The 27,066-nt window shown below is 37.8% G+C and overlaps 1 protein-coding gene across 9 annotated transcripts in view; it reads left to right on the top strand.

The window, feature by feature from the left end:
* sha (shavenoid) overlaps positions 1–18,097 on the top strand; it is a 224,125-nt gene extending 206,028 nt beyond the window's left edge. For 8 of the 9 annotated variants that reach the window (XM_067774601.1, XM_067774602.1, XM_067774605.1 and 5 more), the window contains 5 exons: positions 5,501–5,603; positions 5,676–5,756; positions 5,864–6,354; positions 9,008–9,319; positions 10,511–18,097. In XM_067774601.1, the coding sequence (XP_067630702.1) occupies positions 5,501–5,603; positions 5,676–5,756; positions 5,864–6,354; positions 9,008–9,319; positions 10,511–14,665 (5,142 nt within the window). In that variant the 3' untranslated portion in view covers positions 14,666–18,097. Of the gene's footprint in view, positions 1–2,464; positions 2,543–5,500; positions 5,604–5,675; positions 5,757–5,863; positions 6,355–9,007; positions 9,320–10,510 lie in introns of those variants that run through there. The other variant, XM_067774610.1, reaches the window with a different exon arrangement.
* Positions 18,098–27,066: the final 8,969 nt, after the last annotated feature.

Consider the following 27,066-nt stretch of genomic DNA (forward strand, 5'->3'; position numbering starts at 1 on the left):
GCAGCGAAAAAAGTAAATAAAGTCACTCTTTGATATTCGAACTTTCTATATTGAATAATTACAATTTATAATCATCATTAAATTTATCAGAAATGTATTAAAATATTACCAAATAACTAGAAAAAATTATTTGAAATAATATGTGGCTGTTAAAAGAGAATTTTACTACGATACAATAAAATGGTATAAATAGTAAATATTCTGTGTTTATTTTATTGTCTGTGTTTATTTTATTAAAATCACTTAGTTGTTGTGGCAAACATTTTTTTTTTTTGATGTAATCCATCAATAATGATTCATGAATGAGACGTCATTAATTCAAGTTAATCATATGTATTAGTGGATTTTTTATAGGGGGCCCGTAAATTATTTAGTCCCGGGCCCAGATTTTCTCTTTACGGCCCTGCACCAATGAATATGTTAAGATAATTTATGGCTTACCAGCCTTCACCCGCGGCCCCGTCCGCACAAAAAAAAACAAAACATGAAATTTTGCCGAGCTAACCAGCGCAAATATCTTAGAAATCGATCCTTTTTATGACCCACTTTCCAGATATTATTTATCTACATTATGTTGTTTGGGCCAATTTATAAATAATTTGGTTTGCTAAAATGAGCATTTGTGGCCATAAATTAAAACAGGGTATATTTGTTATTCCCAACGCGTTTCGACGTTAACTTACGTCTTCTTCTTTGGGGATCTGTTTAATGTTAAGTATATAAAATTAAATACATTAAACTTTATTTTAGGATATCCAACAATAAACATACAACTGACACATCATTTAACACTTATTTAGCTACTTACATTAATAATTATTTATTTCAGGTACTAATATAATTTTGCACAAAATTATTCACATAGGTACATTAAAATGACATTTGTTTATTTTTTACATTCTCCTGCATCTCTGTATAACAGCTGAGTAGGCGCTGCTTATGTTGTCAAAATTTTCTTTGAAGTTCATCGAGTTTTGTAGCTATCATGTACTGCGGCTGTCGCGCCCACATTATACGGTCTACCAAAAATCCACAAAGATAACATGCCACTGCGACCGATCTCATCAACTACGAAAGTACTTTGCTATAGTTTAGCTCTACCGATGCCATACTGAAAAACTTAATATCTGATGATTGCAATGTAAAAAATGCGTTCCAATTAAAAGAAAGATTGAAAAATATTAATGTTGATGATGACGAAATACTTATACCATTTGACGTAATTTCACTTTTTACAAACATTCCCACACACATAGCAATACATACGATAATGAAACAATGGACGGAGTCGGAAAGACATACAAATATTTCAAAGAAAATATTCCAAACCATACTAGAATTTTGCCTGCGAGAAAACAATTATTTCATGTACAATTCAAAATTGTATCAACAAACCTACGGGATGCCAATGGGATATCCACTATCGCAAACTATAGCGGATATAGTACTAGACAAAATTCTTGACGACAGCATAGCTGAATTAAAGAAAAAGGACATATACATCAAATACATCAACAAGTATGTAGATGATGTATTCGCAATAATCAAATCTAAGGACGCGGAAGAAATATTAAACACATTAAATTCTCAACTCACGAGTATAAAATTCACGATTGAAACGGAAAAAGACAACAAATTAGCCATCTAGAAGTGAGTAGAAAAAATAAAAATTTACTAATGAATTGGTACGCAAAATCCATTGCCTCGCGACGATTAATAAATTACCACTCAAACCATCCATGGAAACAAAAAATCAACACAACAACAAATTTAATAAGAAAAGTAATATTACTTAGCAATGAAGATTTCTTGACGGATAACATTAAAAAGATAAAGAAAATTCTATTTAAAAATAGCTATCTAAGTTCCCTTATGGATAGACTCATCCAAAATACGGTGAACAGAGTTCACCAAAAATATAACAACAAACAACAAGATAATACGAACAAGAAATATATAGGCGTAAATTACATCCCGGGCCTTACAGAAAATGAAATATTACATAAAACTATAAATAACAAAAACATTAATTACGCGCATAAACCAAATAACACGCTCAAACAAATTTTCACTAGAAAAAAAGACCCAATTACAAAAGAAGAACAAACAGATGTTGTTTACAAAATAACTTGCAATGGTAACGAAGACGAAAAATATAACAAATGTTACATCGGTACAACAAAACGGCAACTAGGTATAAGAATTAATGAACATAAGAAAGATGCAGAAAACAAAAAACGTCGACCGGTCTAGCACACCACCTAACAAAGAGCAAACACGTAGCGGATTTCTCAAATGTTAAAATTTTAGACATTGAACGGAGAGAGAAAACGAGAATGAAGCTGGAAAGTATACGCATTCAACAACAACTACAAAACGCGATGAACTTCAAAGAAGACTTTTACAACATAAGCAGCACCTACTCAGCTGTTATACAGAGATGCAGGAGAATGTAAAAAATAAACAAATGTCATTTTAATGTACCTATGTGAATAATTTTGTGCAAAAATTGTATTAGTACCTGAAATAAATAATTATTAATGTAAGTAGCTAAATAAGTGTTAAATGATGTGTCAGTTGTATGTTTATTGTTAGATATCCTAAAATAAAGTTTAATGTATTTAATTTTATATACTTAACATTAAACAGATCCCAAAGAAGAAGACGTAAGGTAACGTCGAAACGCGTCTCGAATAACAAATATACCCTGTTTTAATTTATGGCCACAAATGCTCATTTTAGCAAACCAAATTATTTAACTAGATTGAATAGATTCCGAGTTATACTAATCTAAAAGAATATTCCCTTGGTGAAGAACAATCTAGAAATCAATCCGTAGTCGTTCCGATATAAGATTTAAACAATCCCAAGATGATACCGAAAACAATTTCAGTCGCAAAATGATAATAAAAACAAAATTTTCGTGAGAAATGATCAGCAGATAGTGCTGAAAGGATCTCCGAATAGTCCTGAAATGTTAGTTACAATATTGAAGTAAACTTAAATACAATGTTGTTGTTGTTGGTGCTGTAGCGATAAAGACACTCCCCGAAGGTTTTGGGAGTTTTTTCGATGTACATGGTCCTTTGATGGATGTAGATCCGGTACGTTCCGGTAAAAAGCACCATTAAAGTACACGTCCAACCATCTCGGAAATGATTTAATATAACCATGTTGAAACTAGAAGGCCATCCCCCACCCTCTTGTTCCATAAAACTTTGAGTCAACAGAGCTTTCGTTGCTCAAGAAGCAGGATTCACCACGTGCCGGTGAGATTGAGAATTGGGTTGCAAAATCTATAAATTTCGCTGGCATACCTGCCGCGTGTATTTTCTAAGCTGGGGTACTTAAAAATAATCGCACATGGCTGAGAAACGACCCGTTATGATCTGCAAAGAATCCGGATATTGTGCTTAATTTCTTCAGAAAACCATTCCCGGTATAATTTCGAAATTATTCTTAAAACAGTCCCGAAATTGTTCTTTAAACAATTTTGAAAGTATACCAAAATAATAAAAATTATTGTGTGGTAGTCCAGAAAAGTTCTAGAAACCTGAAAGCAAAACAAAAATAATCCTTGAAACAGTTCCGAAGTGATCCCTACCAAGACTTCAAACCTTCCTTAAAACAATTCCAAAATAGTTCCGGAATAGTTCAGAACATGATTCCGAAATTATCGGCAAATAGTCCAAATTTGATATTGTGACGAATATTAGCATCACTAAGCTGTTAGTAAATAATCACACAACAACAAAAACATTAAGCAGCCACTCTTATTTACATGTTCGCGTTAAAGCTAGCAACACTTATGTAGAAGGTGACGAAGATCTATCTCACACACACAGATGTGGTCATCAGCCGAAGTAGTTACTCACACATACACACGCATATAACCTACAAATATGCATGTACACATACAACTAATTACCAAGCAGGAGATACAAGAGTTCTAGAAGGTGAAACGTCTAGACCTTTGGAGAAAAATTCTAACGAAGCAACGGAGAGCATAAAAGCAGCGCAAGCTGAACAATCAGTAATCAATTTGATTTAAACTTGTGAAGTACGTGATATTGAAGTACAATTGTACTACTCCCAAGTAGACTAAATAAAAACCAGTTTGCAATACTGAATATTGGAGTGATTTAGTCAACAATTTAGCGACTCGAACATTATCAGAAGGGTTGAAATAAGCGGAATTTCCCAAAATTCGTTACAATATTTAAAAGGTCACGGAATAGTCCCGAATTGATTTATAAGTTATCACAAAAATATTCCCCAACCTATTTCAAAATAATCCGAAATTCCGATTCCGAGACAAATCCCAGAATAGAGCGAAAACCATTGCGTATTCATCTTGATATGTCTCCGAGATATTCCTGATACCGAAATTATCCAAAAATGATCTGAAGCTGATCCCGAAACTTTAGAACTATTCCGAAATACTATCGAAATTTTACGGAAAAGAATTTAAAAGGATCAGAGGAAAGTCCCCAAACCATTCCGAAAAAATCTAAGTCCTAACGTCCGCCGCGGAATATAGGAACAATAAGGTATCCCCCTTGCGAGGGTCTTTCCTTTGGGCCCAGGCAGTAGTAGGGAAATTGCAGGCTATATGGTTTAGAAATGGAAAAGGTAGATGGGTTTTACTCTAGGCATATGCAGGCTTCGTACTCTTACAGTATCTTCCTAGCAAAGGTCTATGTTAGCTAGACTGCTCCCGGAAAATATAGAAGCAGCGCAGTATGGAACACGTTTTCTCAAACAACGACCGGAGTAAGATCCTGAAGGAAAATCCCGGATACAATATTAGGGGCCGAAATTGCTGAGGGCCAACTGTGATGATTGTGTGATCTCAAAGTCCTTTTAATCATTTTAGAGTAGAAGAGAAACTCTCTTCCTTACACAAAAATTTTTAGGCGCTCATACATACTTACGAACGTCATAATCGCTCACTGTGCTATCACAGTCATATTTCGAAGATGGCGTATACCAATAAGCTCCCTATCTAAGGAGCTGTTAGTATGAAAGAAAGAGATAGTTTAATGTAGGTAAAAAGGATAGAAAATTCGCTTCTATTAGTACATTTATATCCGAAAACGAGTGACTAATTGAAGGCGAATTAAGCACTATTCGGTCGAAGGAGCGTGCCACGCGCAGCACTTACACAGGGCTAGCGAAATACACAAAGATGTCATTGAGTGGATGTTTGGGAAGTTCCCATGCATGCTCTCCCAACCTAAACTCATCATGCCATTCATGACTCACAACCGAACTCGTTTCCTCAACCTAACAGCAAATTGTACATGAATCCGAAAGCAATCCTGAAACGCCTTTTTAAAACCTACAAAACAACAATAGTCTTAATTTCGGTAAAACCATATATTCCAGTAGAAAGTATGGGTAGAGTCAGGAGAACCACAATCTTACGAACTCCCGCCAATTTAAAGGAAATACTTTTAAAAGCAAAAATTTTTAACACTTCGTTTGATTTCGTTTACAGTGGCTCGGCGAACCGGATTTGCGTCACAAAATGCAAGGACGCCTCATTGTGGTGCATTTGGTCTGCCGTGATATGACATTTTCTTTAAATGCAACTCGCAGAGGTGAGGTCATCGCTTTATTTATGGTTTTTATTTAGCTAACAAATACTCACATTATTCTTTTTCTGTCTACAGATCACATGATGCCACTAAAGAATATATTTGCGCCTTGCGTTGCATTTCGTGTCAATGGTTCACCAGTGAAATATACGCCCAGTAAGTTAGAAAAAAAATTATGCAACAAATATTTTACTACACAACTCAATGTTGATATCGAATATCCAAGTTATTCTTTCGCTCTCTCTCTCACTATCCTCTTACAGACGTCTCGGAGGTACTTTTCCAATCAGAGGCCACATCAACATTGGCCTCCACTTCAGATGGCATGTCAACCAAGGAATATTTGGTTATTGGCATTTGCACTCTATTGCTTGGGCTAATTTATGTAGCCTCAGTATTGTTGTATTTACACATGAAGAAACGTAAAAGGCGCGATCAATCACCGCACATGCGCAACTCACTGGATGACATCGCCAATGAAATTAATTATCCCAAGAATGACCAAGTAACTTTTGGTGCACCCTTCACACGAAGCGGCAGTATTTATTCAGCCGCAAGTTTAGGTACATCTAATGAGCCACGTTCGCGTGGCAGCATTGGTAGTTTAAAGGAGGAAATGGGTATCATCAAAAGTAATCCATTGTTGCAACATTTTCCTCAGCTGGGTGAATATAATTCGGGTTTTACAAGTGATGTTTCGAATTCGAATTCCGACTGTGAAATGGATGGTAGTTTTCATGATAAACTCAAACAGGTAATTTGCATGCATTTTTATACTCAGTTGAGCAGAGCTCACAGAGTATATTAAGTTTGATTGGATAACGGTTGGTTGTACATATATAAAGGAATCGAGATAGATATAGACTTCCATATATCAAAATAATCAGGATCGAAAAAAAATTTAATTGAGCCATGTCCGTCCGTCCGTCCGTCCGTCCGTCCGTCCGTTAACACGATAACTTGAGTAAATTTTGAGGTATCTTGATGAAATTTGATATGTGGGTTCCTGAGCACTCATCTCAGATCGCTATTTAAAATTAACAATATCGGACTATAACCACGCCCACTTTTTCGATATCGAAAATTTCGAAAAATCGAAAAAGTGCCATAATTCATTACAAAAGACCGATAAAGCGACGAAACTTGGTAGATGATTTGAACTTATGACGCAAAATAGAAAATTGGTAAAATTTTGGACAATGGGCGTGGCACCGCCCACTTTTAAAAGAAGGTAATTTAAAATTTTGCAAGCTGTAATTTGGCAGTCGTTGAAGGTATCATGATGAAATTTGGCAGGAACATTACTCTTTTTACTATATGTACGCTTACTAAAAATTAGCAAAATCGGAGAAGGACCACGCCCACTTTTAAAAAAAAAATTTTTTTAAAGTAAAATTTTAACAAAAAATTTAATATCTTTACAGTATATAAGTAAATTATGTCAAGATTCAACTCCAGTAATGATATGGTGCAACCAAATACAAAAATAAAAGAAAATTTAAAAATGGGCGTGGCTCCGCCCTTTTTCATTTAATTTGTCTAGGATACTTTTAAATCCATAAGTCGAACAAAAATTAACCAATCCTTTTGAAATTTGGTAGTGGCATAGATTTTATGGCGTTAACTGTTTTCTGTGAAAATGGGCAAAATCGGTTGATGTCACGCCCAGTTTTTATACACAGTCGTCCGTCTGTCCTTCCGCATGGCCGTTAACACGATAACGTGAGCAAAAATCGATATATCTTTACTAAACTTAGCCCACGTACTTATCTGAACTCACTTTATCTTGGTATGAAAAATGAACGAAATCCGACTATGACCACGTCCACTTTTTCGATATCGAAAATTGTGCAAAATGAAAAAAATGCCATAATTCTATACCAAATACGAAAAAAGGGATGAAATATGTTAAGGTAATTGGATTGTTTTATTGACGCGAAATATAACTTTAGAAAAAACTTTATAAAATGGTTGTGATACCTACCATACGAAGTAGAAGAAAATGAAAAAGTTCTGCAGGGCGAAATAAAAAACCCTTAAAATCTTGGCAGGATTACATATACAAATAAATTAGCGGTATCCAACAGATGATGTTCTGGGTCACCCTGGTCCACATTTTGGTCGATATCTGGAAAACGCCTTCACATATACAACTACCACCACTCCCTTTTAAAACTCTCATTAATACCTTTAATTTGATACCCATATCGTACAAACTCATTCTAGAGTCACCCCTGGTACACCTTTATGGCGATATTTCGAAAAGGCGAACACCTTTAGAACGAAGGCCCACTTCCTTTTAAAAATACTCATTAACACCTTTCATTTGATACCCATATCGTACAAACAAAGTCTAGAGTCACCCTTGGTCCAGAAAGGCCCACTCCGTCTTAAAATACTCATTAACTCCTTTCGTTTGATACCCATATTGCACAAACGAATTCTAGAGTCACCCCTGGCCCACCTTTATGGCGATATCTCGAAACGGAGTCCACCTATGGAACTAAGGATTACTCCCTTTTAAAATACTCTTTAACACCTTTCATTTGATACCCATATCGTACAAACCCATTCTAGAGTCACACCTGGTCCATCTTTAAGGCGATATCTCGAAAAGGCGTCCACCTATAGAACTAAGGCCCACTCCCTCTTAAAATACTCATTAACTCCTTTCGTTCGATACCCATATTGCACAAACGAATTCTAGAGTCACCCCTGGCCCACCTTTATGGCGATATCTCGAAACGGCGTCCACCTATAGAACTAAGGCTCACTCCCTTTTAAAATACTCATTAACACCTTTCGTTTGATGCCCACATTGTGCAAACAAATTCTAGGGTCACCCCTGGTCCACCTTTATGGCGATATCTCGAAACGGCGTCCACCTATGGAACTAAGGATTACTCCCTTTTAAAATGCTCATTAACACCTTTCATTTGATACCCATATCGTACAAACGCATTCTAGAGTCACCCCTGGTCCATCTTTACGGCGATATCTCGAAAAGGCGTCCATCTATAGAACTTAGGTCCACGCCCTTTTAAAATACTCATTAATACCTTTCGTTTGATACCCATATCGTACAAACGCATTCTAGAGTCAACCCTGATCCACCTTTATGGCTATATCCCTAAATGGCGTCCACCTATAGAACTATGGCCCACTCCCTCATAAAATACTCTTTAATGCCTTTCATTTGATACACATGTCATACAAACACATTCCAGGGTTTCCCTCGGTTCATTTTCCTGCATGGTTATTTTCCCTTATGTTGTCACCATAGCTCTCAACTGAGTATGTAATGTTCGGTTACACCCGACCTTAACCTTCCTTACTTGTTTCTTTCTACATTGTTAGTGTACAGTGAGTATACTTGATGATATTGAAGCGTTTTCGTGTCTTTGCAGATGCAGACATCAGCTCTGGTACATCCACAAATGGGAATGAACAACAGTCACAACAATCACAAAATGCACAACAATTCACCAAACGATTCGCCGAAGAGTGCGAACAATCAGTCGAATGCTGAACAATCGCACGATGGCTTATCGTCAGCATCATCCACGCAGGAAACTGAATGTTTGCCAGTGGAGAATGTTTCGATAGTGGAAGATATGATGACGGAAGAAAAATTGGAGCATTTGAGACAAATGGTGAATGGTAATGTTCGCAAGAAGCTGTATTTCAATCCCGCCTATTTTGAACCACATTTATTGGCGGTAAGTATCTAAGTTAGTATAAGTAATGCTGTGTGTCATTGAGCTCGAAAAACTCCGTGTTATATACGAAATTAGTCGAATACTTCAGCATGGCAAAAGGACTTCAGCACTTTTCACATAAAAATGCCGCTGAACAGGTCGGGAGGCCATCTACATACATATAAGCAGTTGGCAAACAGTTTCCGAAAGAGAAGGGTGTGCAGATACCGGTGGTGTACTGTCTCATCGACTCTTGGTTGACTTAGTAAACAATCTTCTGTTGAACTTAGAAGCCAATGGCTGGTCAGATGTAAATCCTGCGCGAAGTTTGTCCCATCATATTTCATGATACGGTGGATAGGTGAGCTCAGTTTTGTGAACTGGGTGTCATCTCTGGCGAAAAGAAGATGGTTATAGTTTAAATGATATATAAAACCTTCGCTTTCAGACATGGCCAAATATCGGTGCATTAGCACCTTTTACCTGTGTTATCGGCTTAAAGCTCTTACACTTCCATATTTTTCAGTTCAAGATGCTCACCAGCACCTGAAAAGCATAACGGGTGGGGCACAGAAAGTGCATTGCCTTAATAGTTTTTACCTTGATTATTCTTAGGAGATAATTAAAGGGTGGTCGAGCGCAACCATCCGCCATGTTTATTTATATTTCATAACCTTTAACGGCGCCCTTAACAGCGAGTTCATTCTCTTAAATATTGCTGTGCCTGAAACCCAAGAAGACTTTGAGATGCATTATAAACGCCATCGACTAATACGTCCCTGCTTCTTCATCTAGCCTGCAACTACTTCGAGTACAGCAAAGCCCCAGTTTCTTTTCCTTTTTTGAACTGACTATGCAGACTTTGATCTTTCTACTCGTAGGTAAAAAATACCACATCACAATATTCACTCAAACCAAGTCCAGTAAAATAACAATATTTCCTGGTGCTATCGCATTAATGGTTTGGGTTACGCTAAATCCAATATTGTGACGCCCGTACTACCTACATCCGCTCTCCATATAGAACAGTCCGCAGCAATTATTGGAATTAAGAGACTTTAGAAGGTTCCTTAAGTCTCAAAAATTCGGTTATTAGCGAAGGTTTATAACATTCCAAAACGAACTTAATGAAATAGGGCGCAATGATTAACATTTCCGTTTTGAAAAAAATGTTTAATTAGCTTCTCATTGTTCATCTTTCTTTCTTCTTAGCAACCGCCCCCAGCCGCGCTGGAGTTTCTACACAAAATACGAGAGGTCATTGCTATAGCAAAATACAAAATGGCTACCAAACGCTATCAACCATCGCTCATCATGATACCCGAAGAGGGAACACTACGCTCGGACACACCCTCCATATACAGCTCTAATCGACAGCAAACACCTTCTGAGTGTCAAGGTTGTGCGAATAATCGATGTAGTGGACATGTAAAGAATTGCGGTGATAAACGAAATAGCATTGAAAAATGGTTACAAACTGTAACGAGCAACGAAGAGGTTGGCGGTAACAACGAGCGACAACACTCAAGCGGCGGCACGAACGAACAACAGGAACAAACGAATAAGCAGCAACAATACCAGCAACAACAATCTAAACAACAAACGAATGCGAATGGTAATTCACGACGTCAAACGGCGCGAAGTAATTCGCCACCCTCACACAATAACAATCGTGCGCATAGCCACGGCGCACAACGAAGTCCGTTGCGTAAAGAAGTAACGCCACCGAAACAACGCCCACCACCGCCACCAACACCAACTGGTGGCAGCGGTAGTACGCAACGTAATATGTCTACCGTAAGATCGTCTGCACACGACGCTTCTTCAAGTTCCATTGAAGTTAAGCCAAGTACCTCCTCGGTTTCCTATCAACTTTATTGTACAAGCATTACTACGGGTCCCTCCGTCACCATACAGGTGCAACGCAACTACAGCAAAGTTGTCTCAGCGCTTTCGGCTGCTGCTACCTTATATGGCTTTGCGGAAACAGGCAGCGAGATATATAATGATCCAAAATTTTCATTCCATGACTCGCCGCCTTTATCGACACGTAGTCGTGATACAGCAGTGCAACGCGGAAAGTCCTTTTCAGCACGTAAGCGAAACGAAATTGTGGACGCGTCTTCCGATTATAACATGTACGGCTCTGCTACGCAGCAGCAGCAATACAATGTGGTGCGTCATGTGAATAAACTGCCTGAAAGCATGTATGATGCGCTCAATCGCGAGCTCAATGCCACCTATACGGGCTCAAATAGTTTTAATTTTGATATACCAACACCAGATTATGATAGTACGATCGAGAAGAAAGCTAAAGATATCTATAACAATACGCAAAGTAGCGGCCCCTCAGTGCCAACACCGGATTATAGCACATTAAGTCGCAAGTCGCTCAAGCAAATACAACCTGATTCACCTATTTATAGACGCAAGTCACCACAATACCTCATTGTCGATTATGAGACTGATAGTCTTGAGCGGTTAGAAGCTACCAAGCGTAAGAGTTCACATTCGTCATCGTCACCTTCATCCGATGTGAGTTCGCAACTCAGTCCTAGTCTGAGTACTGCGTTACCGCTCGAGGAGGAGCTAGAGATTAGTCATACAGTATTTGACAAATCGAATGGGTTTCGTCCTGACATAGATTTGAAGAAAAAAGAGCTTCACAAGTCTGACAGTAATGGCAGCAAACAGAAAGAGATTGCTGCGCGAATAAAATATGACACACCATTTCTTGGTAGTATGACCATAGAGGTAGAGCATGAGCTACAATCAGATATTGAGCGTTCCACAGATAGCGACCAATTTGAGCCAGATACATTGGATCGCAAACCGAAGAAGCAGAGTTTCTGTGATGTGAATGCTTGGACGGCGCAAGCGCTAAAAAATGTGTCAAATGGTGAACTCTCCAAAGTGCACGCCTCACAGGACGAAAGCGAGTTGCAACAAAGTGGTTCTTATGCACAACTGAACATATGTCAACCAGCGTTTATGTTGCGCGCCTCCAATTCATTTCGTAGTCAGAGCAGCCAGAGTAGTAGCTGCGCACGGCAACCCAATGAGCGCCACCCTGAAATGCACGACCCTGTCGACGTGGCGACTAACGATGATAGAAGACCTAACTTCAGCACTTTACGCGAAATTAATCAATCACCGCTTGTCCGCCAAAATAGTCAAAACAGCTGTAAATGTGGTGGACAGCATGCGATCCCCAAAGAGTTCGAGTTAGATAGCGAACAGGGCCGTCTACTTACCCTCGAAGCGAAACAAAAGCGACGTCAACAGATCGTTGCATCACCGGTGCCACCACCACCGCCGCCAGTTAGTGTGGAGATCTCAAATCACAAACCGAATAAGACGACAACCATCAAAATAAGTACACCAAAAGGACGACCAACTGCAGAGGCAGCCATGATCAATCCGCAAGTGCATAACGGACGACACTCACCTTCACCAACGCTGCCACCGAAAAAGCGCGCTGCTTCGCCCAAAATAGGGAAAGAACTAACAAAAAACGTAAAAGCTCCGCATACACCCACACTTGCACCGCCCCAGCGTACGAGCAGCAACACACCCAACAGCACACTGAACAGCACTATCAACACCAAAGTCTCTTCCTCAACTGTTGGACGCAAGAAGCGCGCCAATCGTTCGCCACCACCACCGCCACCAAGTTCTGCCTCCACCACCCTAACAAGTCAGCGGAGTCACGCATCCACACAGCACTCGCAACACAGTCACCAACACCATTACCAGAATCACAGTCGTCATCACCATCACTTCGTCCATCACACCACCACAACAGCGACTGAAGATGAAACAGCCAGTAATCACAGTGAATCCACAGAATTCACAGGTGTCTCGGATAATTTCGGTAACTCAGAATTCGGTGGGTCTTGTAACAATACGCTAAACAGCGTGATACATGAAGAGCAAGACAGTAAGCATGAACCACAAGCGGTAGATAACAATAGTGTTCGTAGTGTTAGTAGCAATAGCGCACATAAAAACATTGGAAAAGAGTGCGATAACGTAACGAGTGCCAAACAATTAGACTCACCACCATCCAAGTTGAAGTCTCCACACACCGAAACTGACTACGGCGACATGTTTAACACACACATTAGTGGCTTGCGTAATGACTATAGTCTGACAAAATATATGAATCGACGCAAGAGCCAAGAGAACGGCGAAGAAGAAGCGAAAAGTAGCAGCAATGATATTGAAGCTCAATTGGAGGCCAACAATAATATTAATAATAGCAAAAACACGGATGCGGACAGCAGCAAGCTGGATTTGCTCTCGATTGGCTCGCGCTCAAATCGTAGCAGTAGTCGGCTCTCAGATCGCACCAAAGACATGTATCGCAATGCAGGCGTACCGGTTGGTATTGCTTACCCACAACGCAGCACTGCGTCAAGCAACAACAGCGCCAACTCTACACCACCACCGCCAGCGCCAGCACCAACACCAACAAATAGCATACAAACGGTCTATCATTGCGAAATCGAACCGGTGCAGTTAACGCATGGCATGCAAATCGCAATGGGTTTGAAGGATCGCGCGAAGAAAGCAAAAGATCTCAAAAATGCATGGAAGAAATTTGTAAGCATGGCTGCTTCGAAATTTAGTCCAACTCATAGTCCCGCACCATGCTACAACGAAAAGAAACCACCAACAAGCTTTTTGGAAGTGCTCGATCGTGATGAAGGCATATCGTCGCTAATCGATGATAACGCACGCGTCTCAACACCGAAAAGCAGCTACTCAGCACCTGCCTCACAAAATTACTATGAACAACGTTTTGGACCGCGCCCACAAGAAATGGATAGCGGTTATATGAGCGCCGACTCAGCCGAAGTATACAAGCGCAGTTTTTATGATCGTTATAATTTTAAGAAAATGTCCGGCCGTGATCGTATCATACGCGTAGATACAATCGAAGATAATTCAGATGGTGGCAGCACTCTCACCGATCGACACAACGGTGTGGCAGCGTCAGCGCGCCGTGGCTGCATTTTAGATAGTAATCGTTTTGAAGATCTCGAACATATGGGTGAACCACCCGCGAATGAGGTGGCAGCTACGAGACGCGCTGACTCACAAGAAGCTCTAGAAATAGAGTCAAGTGATGCTGAGTCTGATAAGACGTTAACGCAATCGAGTGGTGAGCATGGAAGGGCACGTAGTGAAGATGCGGTAAATGCATACTCATCTGAGGAAGAGGATCAGCAACGGCGTGGACAGAGTCCATCGTATGGTTCGTCGGAAACGGATGGTGAGACAAATGCAGAAGACATGTGGGAGTCGGGCGCCGAGAGTATTGAAACGCATTCAGTGTTGTATAAAAATGTGAGAAAAAGTTGAAAGTGAATGAAAGAGAAGATTGTTCGAACTATTGAGAGTGAGGAAGAGGGCTAGATAATGGATAGTGTAAAATTTTAATCTTCGAACTTTAATTCAGTGCACTAAATTTACTAGCATTTTGCAAAGGAAATGGCTTTTTATCGGAAAAAATGGTTTTAATATCCATAATGGGAAATGAAGAAGAAATATTACAAAAAAATAAAAAAAAGAAATAAAAAACTCCCAAAAGAAATTGGAAATTTTCTACTGAGTCTACCGCACGAATAGGGTCAACCTTTTGAAAATATCGCCAATACGCTCATTCTTCAGCTCTCAAGAAAAGCAAAAGTCTACTTGACCGTTCTAGTTTTCAAAAAAATTTTCAAATCACATTAAGGCAAACCTCGTACGTCTTGATATTTTTTGTTCTAAACTTTTTAATTTAGGTTCAGAAAATCTTTGTTTGAATCTTGTTGAAAGTTGAAGCGAAGAAAACAAAGGGGCAGACAATAGAAAGTATAGCAGACCTCTCCTGTAAGGTGGAATCAACCCATCCTCCCAAGCGCATCTTGGGTAAAGGCATGCGCACTATACTGACTCATAGTTTCCAACAACGCTCCCAAACTTGATATTAGTCCGTCCACCACTCAGTCTATTTTCCTATAATTCATATTCACCTTGCCTAGCTAGCTCATTTGGTAAAAATGAGAATGTGGTTCTGAGTCTTACTTGTAGAAAAGTTCATTTTTAGTTCATTTTCATGAGACTCAATATCAGTAATGTGGTTCCGAGTCCTGCTTGGAGCACAATTCATTTTCAGCTCAGTAAATTTCTTTTCGATTTTCAGGAATTTGCAAATTAGTTCTGATTGTCCGAAATGTTTCAATAGAGCACTTCATTCTTAATCTTAACGTTGGTGTCTGTGTTTTGGTTGACTGTCTGTGTGGTGAGGAGCGAGCTACAGGCATATCTGTGCAATTGATTGACTGGCGTTTTCTAAATTTCAAACGGAATATCTGATCCTTACTTTGAAACCTTCGAATGTCGAATGGCTGCTCTGAACTAGAAGTTCCTAAGAACTTCAGTTCGAAACTTTCTCAATTTTAAGGGACATTTTGTGTTTGCTTGTTCTGAACTAAAAATTCTGAACATGAGTTGTAGTTTTGTGACTTGTATCTGCCGTTTAATGAATTTCAAAAAGAATTTCAGAAATTTTTTTTTTAACTTTTTGAATTTAAATGAAAACCTTCGAAGTTCGAATGGATGTTTTGAACTAAAATTCCGGACATGAATTGTAATTTTCTGTATTCCAACTGGCACGTTCTGAATTTCGTGTGAAGTTGCTGAACATTATTTTGAAATTTTTTTGAATTTAAAATGAAGGTTCCGAATGGAATTTTTGGGCTTTTATTTGAATTTTTTGACTTGAAAAAAATTATTTGAATTTCGAGTTTATGTTTTGACCCAAAAATTCTCAACTTAAACTAGCGCTGTTTGAATGTTAAATACAATTTCTGATTTTAAGGGGCAAATTATGTACAGCGCAACGAGTAATTTTTTCTCCTGTGAACCAAAATTCCTTTCATATAAGAGCATTCATTCACTTCAGTGAGTGACAATAAACCTAAATGCCTTCATGAAGTTTTTGGTATTATATAGTGGTGACTGTGAATGTAAGTGACTGAGACGCAAGGTTTCACTGCGTCATACATAATCTGATGCCAAGTTTCAAACTTCCTGAAAATAAAGTGAATTTTTCGAATTTCGAATGGATGATCTGCATAAGAAACTCTTAATGTGAATATTAATTTCCTGAATTTCAACTTCAATTTCAAAATGTTTAGCTTAAAGTCGAAACTTTCCGAATTAAAAGTGAAGTTTTCCAACTTCGAGTTGGTGTTTTTAATTAAAAGTTTTTATTACGAATTGAAATTTAGTAAATTAAACTTTCTGAATTTTTAATAAATATCTGATGTTCAGTTCAAAACTTTCTGGAAATTTCGAATTTAGAGTTCGAATGCATTTTCTGAACTAGGTCTGCAAAACTCTGAATGCATACTTACAAGGAAGTAGAAATTGCTTTAAAATTTTCGAAGATTTTTATTTTTGGTTGTCCCTATTTTTTTGGCTTTGTTTTTTTACTGTATTTCTTCTTTGTACTCTATTCTGAATGATAAAAAAAATGTCCGAACGAATATCCACTCCGTCATTTGTAGCATACAAAATTTTCTTGTTTTATAGAAAGCAAAGCAGCTCGATTTAAAGATTTCGTTTTTCCAAATAAAGGATGCATTAACTACTATTTAACGGAAAAATACACCTCTGAAAAATCTGCTACGAAATTATAATAGTAAATGCGATGTATTATGTAATTTACTACGAGACTAGTTTGTTGTTTTTAAACCTATGAGAATAATTGACTTCCTTGAGCGACAACCAAAAGAGAGTTAAATATTGAAACTTGAAGTGAGCACTAGGAAATGTGCGGTTTGAAACTGTGTACAGTGACGTTTAAAAAAATAGCAGTAAAATTCAAAATGGCATTGTTTGCCTATTATAATATCTTACAACAATGTAAAAATGGTACTTTCCGCTCAACTCATGACCGCCGAACAAAAAAAAAGAAGTTTATATACAATTATGTAAATTTAATATTAAATACATATTTATAATATAGCTGGCAACACTGTGCAATAAGCGTGCAATCAACAGCATAATTAGTGAGTTCCAGCCGAAACTTGTGCCAGATCCCAATAAAAATTGAACATGCAAATGCAACAACAAATTGATGCAGATAAATATCAGGATCACAACGTTGTTGCTGTGTTCGCACGTTACACTTCTACCGGGATCTGGAACACTGTCAATAGGAACCCACTAAATGTTAAAATATAAGGTGCAATCGAATAAAATAATGGTGCAATAATAAGAATTGTAGTAAATTTAGTTAACTAAAAATATATATATGTATTTTTTACTTAAATATATCTAGTTTAATTATAATTAATAGGGAAATAGCATAAAATATACTAGAATATTTTAGTTTTAATCGACCAATGTGATATTTTTCCGTTGTCTTTGGCCGGAAATGTGCAATCCAACTTTAGCCACTAAGTGAAATAACAGCAAAAAATTTTATCAAGCATTTAATAAATTAATTGTAGGCATTTATTTATTAGCATTTATTAAATAAATTAAGTTATAGCAAAAAATAAATAAAATAAAATAACTAACAAAAAACGCAAGCGCAGCTATGAATTCCAAATAGTTTAGTAAAATATCGCCACTTCTTTATTGAGTGGAATATAAGTAATGTAGCTTGTATTTTTGTAGTTGATTCTTTTTTAAAATATTTCTTAATTCCCTGTTTTAGTTAACATAATTCTATTGCTTGTGCATGTTTGTAAAGTTTTGTTTGATAATTCAAGAAGTTTAAGAATTAGATCACATATATTTAACTAGCGCTAAATGATTCATCTAATAAATAGTAAATACATATATTTTAATATAACTCTGTGTGTAATATTATTTATCAAGCGGTGGTTTATTTATTTTCTTATTTCCCCCTCCCGCTACCTACCAAGATCGAAATCAGGCAGAGATCAAGCAAAGTTTCGCATATTGTTGCATTAACATGCATGCTAGACTGGATAGCAAAAGAAGGTTCCAAAAGCCGTACCTAAATAAGAACCTTATATTGAGAGGGTTTCAGAAAAAAATTTTTAATTTTTTTCATCTTTCGAAATACAGCCGAAATTGATTTTTATTGTAACTTGGTTATTTGTGATATGATTTTCGGAATTGACTATTTGTAGGGGTACCAAACCAGTCTAATGCTTGCGTTGGATTACTCTATTTGCAAAATATATGACGACTACCTATTTCCTAATCGAGGTTCCTGCGAGTCAACCGGAATTCATGAGGGTTTTTAAACGGTTTTATTTAGCTTGACTTGACAGGCTGGCTGGTTGGCTGGTTCGCTGGCTGTCTGGCACGAATTTTGTAATTGAAATTTAAGTAACTTCCCGATAAGCTACAAGCTTGAAACTTGGAATATAGTTCAGAACCCAATGACAATGCAATAATAAGAAAAAAACTCAGAAAGTTGGCGCATGGATCGAAATATTTCAAAAAAACGTATTTGTGGTCCGATTTTTTTCATATTTGGAACACATAATACATACATGAATAGAGAGCGACATATGATGTCCAATTTGGCTCATATTTGGAAGAAATATTACATATAGTCCGGTACAAGTGACATCAAAATATTTTGGAGTTCGAGGAGGGACAAGCATACGTAGCGCAGAGTCGAATAAAGTCTTTGGAAGGATTATGTATAGAGGACTTAGATTGTAACAAATTGTCAGGAAAGATTCCGTGTAATAACGAGTCACTAAATGAATTAAATAGAATGAGAAATAATAGGAAATTAAATAAAGACTAAAAACTTGAAAATAAAATAATTAAGAAAAAAATGTTTAAGTTAAACGGTTTTATTGAAAACAATACTTACATGAAGTAATAATAATACTAAAAGCTTTAAAATAATTAAGTAGGTCCTAGGAACTAGTCATCACACCCTCATCAATCTAGGGCGTTGATCAGACAATTAAATAAAAGCAATAAAAGCGTTGGACGCGTCAAATTTCTATTGATAGTCATAAGTGAGACCAACTGAACCTTAATCAGGTTATGCTACGCCTCACATTTTTAGAAATTTCACGCACCCCACGCTTTTATTTAATTGTCTGATCAACGCCCTAGATTGATGAGGAGTGTGATGACTAGTTCCTAGGACCTATCTAATTATTTTCTAGCTTTTAGTATTATTATTACTTCTTGTAAGTATTGTTATCAATAAAACTGTTTAACTTAAAAACTGTTTTTTAATTATTTTATTTACATTTACATCAAGTCAAAAATTTTAAAAAATTTGAAAAGTACCCGCTAATCTTCAATAATATATAAATAATACTTTCTGAATAAACACAAGGGCTTGAGTGAAATTACAGCTCAAATTGATATCTAACTTATTCTCAAATCTCAAGATGTTTTTCAACAGTGACTTAACTTACGAATTTAAGCGCTTTCAACATCATCTGTCGGGTACAGCTTTTGATTTCGCCCAGCAGAACTTTTTCATTTTGTTCTCCTTAATATGGTAGGTCTCACACCCATTTTACGAAGTTTTTTCCAAAGTTATCTTTTGCGTCAAAAAACCAATCCAATCACCATGTTTCATCCCTTTTTTTGTATTTGGTATAGAATTATGGCATTTTTTCATTTTCGAAATTTTCGATATCGAAAAAGTGGCCGTGTTCATTGTCGGATTTCGCCCATTTTTAATTTCAAGATAAAGAGAGTTCAGATAAGTACGTGAACTAAGTTTAGTAAAGATATATCGATTTTTGCTCAAGTTATCGTGTTAACGGCCGAGCGGAAGGACGTACGGTCGACTGTGTATAAAAACTGGGCGTGGCTTCAACCGGTTTCGCCCATTTTCACAGAAAACAGTTATCGTCATAGAAGCTATGCCCTTACCAAATTTCACAAGGATTGGTAAATTTTTGTTCGACTTATGGCATTAAAAGTATTCTAGACAAATTAAATGAAAAAGGGCGGAGCCACGCCCATTTTGAAATTTTCTTTTATTTTTGTATTTTGTTGCAGCATATCATTACTGGAGTTTAATGTTGAAATAATTTACTTATATACTGTAAAGATATTCAATTTTATGTTAAAATTTGTTTGTAAAATTTTTTTGTGTTATTGCGTGTTTGTCATCCCATTTTGCTAATTTTTGTTTAGAACACATATAGTAATACAGGTAAAGTTTCCGCCAAATTTCATCATGATATCTTCAACGACTGCCAAATTACAGCTTGCCAAACTTTTAAATTACTTTATTTTAAAAGTGGCCGGTGACACACCCATTATCCAAAATTTTAATAATTTTTTATTCTGCCGCATAAGGTCAACCCATCTACCAAGTTTGATCGCTTTATCCGTCTTTGTTAAAGAATTATCGCACTTTTCCGTTTTTCGAAATTTTCGATATCGAAAAAGTGAGTCCGAGTTCGTTTATTTTAAATAGCGATCTGAGATGTATGCCCAGGAACGTACATACCAAATTTCATTAAGATACCTCAAAATTTACTCAAGCTATCGTGTTCACGGACAGACGGACGGACGGACATGGCTAAATGAAGTTATTTTTTCACTCGGATCATTTTGATATATGGAAGTGTCTCAATTAGTTTATACCGTTACGGGGTACCGTTATGCGAACAAAATTAATATACTCTGGGAGCTCTGCTCAGCTGAGTATAAAAAGCGCTCATGGAGAGCTACACATATTAATAGTATATGGAGGGCTAGTGGATGCAAAAACGTTTAGGTCAAAGTGTATAACGCATACCAAAATATAAAGTGGACACACACTAATTTAGGCGGAAAATCTCATAAGTGTAGATAAATTTATACTATTGTATTATTGAGCTAAATTACCTTGAGTTGGGTAATGGTATTTCTTTAGTTTCTCAAAGGAAAATATTTAATGAAAGGAAACCTAAGAGAGAACTGATAACTATCAAAAGGGTGACATTATTTCGAGAAAAGAAAACGCCTGTTATCACATAAAAGGTAACACTCAAGAGGCTTAATAGACATTGAAAGAAAAAGAATGATTCCTTCAGAATAATTACACGTATGAGGCTAAGCTTAGCCGGTATGAGTTTCTACATATTGTGACGAATTTATATAAAAGTCCGCCTATTTGCAACCTTCTGCTTACGTTCGTATCGCTAAACTGTTGAAGAAAACACTCCAATATTCTCTATTACAAAATCGTCTTTGTTAAACTACTTTGAAAGTACTTCGCAATTAGACTTCACTTCACAACTGATAGCGTGATTAAATCAAACTGATTCGTCATGCCTCAGCTGGTGCTGCTTTTATATTCTTGGGTTTCCTCGTTGGCATATTTCTAGGCGTTTCTATTTCTAGAATTTACTACTTGTTTACAAGTTATAAATTTATCAGCTATAACTACAGATGCACAATTATAGCTTCTCGCATAGCCATATCCGCGTGTATATGTGAGTGATACTTCCACCGATGATTGCCCACTTTTGGGAGTATCTCAGATATATGCATGTGTATGTGCGTTTCTCTCCGCTGCTTGTATGGACATATGTGTTGACATAATGATTGATTTGTTTATGTGCATACAAGTCACTAATTAGTATCGGCTTAGAGATGATAGTATCCCTTAGTGTTGCTAATATTCGTCACAATATCTTTTATCTATACTTTTTACTGCTCTTGAACCACAGTGGGCCAGTTAGATCGGCTTAAGGAGAGAAAATATGCATTGAAGCACTTTCTTGAAAACAGCACTGCTAGTAGAGGCTGCTAATAAAAATTTCTTTTAGCTTTAATACGAAGTAGAGCTTAGGATTTCTCGAACATGTTCGAGAAGAGATTTCTCGCGAGTCTCGTCTTCTTGCGAGATTCTCGAATCTCGAATTACCCGTAAGGCTCGCGAGAGGCATTCAACTTAATCGATTCATTGGCTGTTTTATATAGAGCTTACGATTTCTTCTGGAGCACAACCCAAAATTTCCGCAAAACCACAAGTAAAAAACCACGAAATGTATAAAATATTTCCAATGCAGCGACTGAATTGAAGGTCCAAAAGATCGCGAGTATTACGAGTAAGTCGAGATTCGAGAATCTTGCGAGCCTTATGAGAAATTCGAGATTCGAGAATCTCGCGAACCTTACGAGTAATTCGAGATTCGAGAATCTCGCGAGAAGCCGTGTTCTTGATGTCCCGTTCATAATACAAGTTTACAAGTATGATATATATGAGAAGAAAACAATTCGTTTCTCTTTCTAACACACTGCCGTTTGACACTACGATCAGTGTCAAACTTTTTTGGAACTCAGTGGAACATGCGTTTGACACTGAACGAAGTGTCAAAATTACCGGGGTTGCTGTCGTGGAAGCGACGCAGGGAAACAAAAAAAAAGGAGCTGAATATCAGATATGGGTTGCTGTGATGGTAAATTTTTTTGAACGAATTTAGTATGAAAATGTAAAGTGCACCTATATGGGTCTACAGAAAATTATACAAAAGTCTTAAATAGGGGTATCTGAGGACGCGTAGTTATTCCAGTATTAAGAATACAAACACGTGTGCTAAGTTTTTTTTACCCGTTCAAAATTTCTCTGCAAAAAACATTTTGAAACCGGAGTCGACTGCAATAACCCGTCCAAAAATGTGGAAACAGAAATGAAAAGACGCGTTTTGTCCTGTTGTCAACAGCTCAAATGCGAAAAAGTATTCGAATTATTAGAAACGAGGCAAAACCGCGTCTATTAATACATCCCCCGACGGTTTTGGTCGTGTTTTAGCAATTGGCCCCGGTAATAAAGTATCACAATTTGTTAATTAAAATTGTCCAAAACATATGGATTTTAAAGATAGATGTAATTAAGTGCTCGTTTGAAAGGAAATAAGGATATTTCTTTGTAATTTTACAATAAAAATTTTACGCAGTTTTCGTTAGCAGCTACTACAATTTTCTTGGACCTAAGAAGTACAACAGTGCCAAATATCATCCACAAAAAAACGAACAAGAACAAGCATTTTATCAGGTAAGCCTGGCTGTGTATGTATGTGCTGCTACATATCCTACTTGTAGACCTTTACAATGGTCCCGTTGAAAAATAAAATATTGCGAGCAAAATTATATGTATAATAAATATGTTCTGAGTTAAATGTCATTGAAGCAATATAATCAGCAAAAATATCACAAGTAAAAAAAACAAGTGTATAAATACTGTCTATTCAGCGATTAAGTAAGAATGTCGAGAAGCTCGCGAGATTTACGCGGACTTCGAGACACGAGAATCACGCGTGAAGTCGAGTTTTCGATTTCTCGGGTCTCGAAAATCTCGCTTGTGTTCGTAAGCTACGAAGTAGTATAGATGGTAGATGTTAAAGTTGCCTACAGCCTAAACATTATTCATTTAGCAAAAAAAGTGCCACCCTATATTCACATACTCATATATTCATAGTTGGTTGGTGTCTATGCTACAAGCAAGCTTTCGAAAATCTTATTCGTCAACCTAACCACATCCGAACCGGAAGTGGCAATACGAAAAATTTAAAAAGCATAGCGGCGATGAATATTGTGCTTATGTGCAATGTGTATTATTCACGCAATTCTATATACTTTACAAACATACCTCCAAACACCATTGTATGTATGTAAGTGTAAAATTATTAAATTTTGTCAGCATTCTCTTGCAAAATCGGGCAAAAGTATTGGATTTAAAATGGAAGATGGCACCTGAATACATGATTTTGATTTTTAGAACACAAATGTTTGCTCTGGGTGCCGTCCTAGCTATCGAGGGGGCGTGTAACAATGTTTTGCCTGGGGCCTTCGAAAGGGATCTGGTTCATTCATTAACAAAATTCACTGCAGTAGAACTGTCGCAGCGGAGTGGGAAGGGCCCTAATCGACAGCTGTGGTAGTCAACGAGCTTTTTGTGGAGCTGGAAGCCAAAGGCTATCGGGTCGCTGCCAACGCTGATGACCTGCCCATCCTAGACAAAAGCAAATTTCTAGGCACCTTGCGCAATGTTGTGCATTGTGGATAGGTGAGATGAATCATGTGAACAGGTGGTCAACGCGGGAAAAAGTGAACTGGTTCCTTTTCATGGAGTTATAAGATGCCCGTTTTCGGAACTTCTTCGATTGGGGGTACCTTTGGTACTTTATTATAAAGTTAAACATTTAGGGATTATTTTGGACTAGATACTGTCCTGGCGATCAAATGTTGAAGATAGGGCCAAGAAGGACGCGGTCACCTTGTTCCACCGGAAGGGGAATATCGGCAAGAGATGGAAGCTCTCGCCAAGAGTAGTACACTGGCCTTATGAGATGGTGATCAAACTGATTCTGCTCTATGGGTAGCTGGTCTGGTGGAATGCACTGGACATAGCAAGCACCACCTGTCGTAAGAGGCGACTAAAATATTACATTTATTCAAGGGGTTGTGTAGCGCAACCCTTTCAAGTGGTTGCATGTCCAACTTATATCATCTCCAGGGGTTGGGAGGGCGGTACAGTCTAGAAGGATTCATGTGGTCATACTAAATCGTTTGCGAGATGGTCGGGCTAGCACATTTATGGTGCTTGTTACCGGAACGTACCTGATCTACATTCGGCAAAGGAACATCAACATCGAAAAAACTCCCCAAGGCCTACGTTGAGTGTCCTTATCGCTACAACAACAACAGCACCATCAAAATATGAGGAGCAATGGTCAGCGCTGGTTAGTATCAGCGCGTTCTTGGAACAACACCTACGTTGGCATTGAATATCATGCTGAGCAAACATCCATTATAAATTCATTAGAAATTTCCGGAAAGGCGGCCGCGCCCCGGTCGGTGGTCAGGCTTCGTGATATGGGTCATGGACTAGGTTCGACTTTATCCCTGGCAGGACGGAATATAGTGTGCCGATAACTGCTCCCTGTGCAACCTTCACCCCGTGTTCCCCCGAGAGAGGAATGGAGAAGAGGACTTTTCTGGGGCTGGTAAAAGTTAACTTGTTCAGGGATGGGTCGAAGTTGGACGGAAAGGTTGGTGGGGGGTCTTTTGTAAAGAGCTAAATGTAAGCCGCAAGTTTAAGTTGGCTGATCACTACAGCGTCTTTTAAGCGGAAGTTGGTGCGATTAGATGATGTGGGTGAAATGCTATCCAGTGCTACTACGGCTAAGGAATTTAACATTTACTTGGATAGCCAACCGGCTATGATGGGCGGTCTGGGAGTGCTTGTGATTGTATCGAACTATATTATGATTAAGACTTTCTGGGTCGCGAGTCATAGCGATAACCCGGGAAATTGTCAAGCAGATCTTTTAGCTCGCATCGATGAATCGGATGCAGATGGATATAGGGATTTCGGGATTTTTCTGGCCTCTGTAGTCTGCTTCTGCATAAATGGGCTCGAGTTAGCGCATCAAGCGTTGGGCAGACACCACCTCTTGCAGGACAGCTAGATCCTTCTGGCCGGAAGTGGATGGCAGGAAGTCTGCCAAAACGAGTATTCTTTAAGGCTCATCAATCAATGGTCATTGGGGTTTTGACAGGATACTGCTCCATGTGAATCCATGTGGGACGTTACACTATACTGCACACTTCATCCTGCTGCAGCTGTATGGCGGCTGATGAGGTGGACACAGCGATTTACTTTATACTTGACTGACCGGATTTTGCCAGAACTGGGCGAAAGTATTTTGGTCCCTAATCCCTTGGATCACCGGAGGTTGAGATCGGTCTCATTTGAAACGATATCGTTGCTATGCAATGACTCTCTAAGTAGACGTAACTTACATCACTGTTGTTTTACGTGATATCACATACTGTCAAAGTGAGCTTTCCCTACCATGGCAGCGCCACCCAACTTAACCAAACCTAACCTGAATTTACGGAATACGGACGATTTAAGGATGACGAGACCCGGAAGTGTTATCCGTCCCATTATAATGGACTGAATGGCACTATGTGAGTTTGTCAAAATGGTAAGCAATGATAACTGACCTTCTCTGGCAGCACCGACCCAGACGGATAGTGGCAGGTGGGTAAAGATCGCATCCATAGAAAAAATTTAAATCGCACGTGGGTCTCAAGACAAATTAATTAACTCCTGATATGCAAACGATCGGGCTATGGTTACATGTTCTATAAGATCATATTCCAACCATGCTCGCAAAATAAAGTCGATAAAGTAGCATATAATATTTTCTTAACAAAACCTTTGCGCTTAGTGGCCTAAGAAGACAACTTCAAGAGGGTAGCATATTCGGTCCCTGCATCCTATAATAAATCCAAACTGGGCATTTTATGCATTTCTAAGAAAATGTCTTATTTTGTTTTAAGCATTCAATCATTGTCACTCATAATTTAAATTGTGATTGTTTTAAAAATTCGTTCATCAAATTTCGCGGTTTTTTTCATTCAAGCAATTGCAGAAACGAGGCAACCACTTCATATGTAGGTGAATCATCTCAACAAATTCAAGTTTAAAATAATAACTGAATCTCATCATATTCTCTAAGCGTTTGAGCAAAACATTGCGGTTTTAGAAAGCAACTATAAAAATATTTAAGAAAAATAAAAAACATTTTATAAAACAGTTGAAATGGTAATAAAATGTGGGTGTTTGTTTTCATATATGAGAGCTTAAGCCGCTTATGAGTAGCAGCTTTAAGTGAAAGCCCAAATATGGCAAAGTAATGTGGGAAGTGAATATCGCTGAGGGAGTACAACACTGGTTTTAAATTTTGGCGCTCTTTAGTAGACTTTAGTCAGCGGAAAAGTGTACATATTTTACGAATTTT

The sequence above is a fragment of the Eurosta solidaginis genome, chromosome 3, assembly GCF_040869045.1.
Source record: "Eurosta solidaginis isolate ZX-2024a chromosome 3, ASM4086904v1, whole genome shotgun sequence".
Taxonomy (NCBI): Eukaryota; Metazoa; Arthropoda; class Insecta; order Diptera; family Tephritidae; genus Eurosta; species Eurosta solidaginis.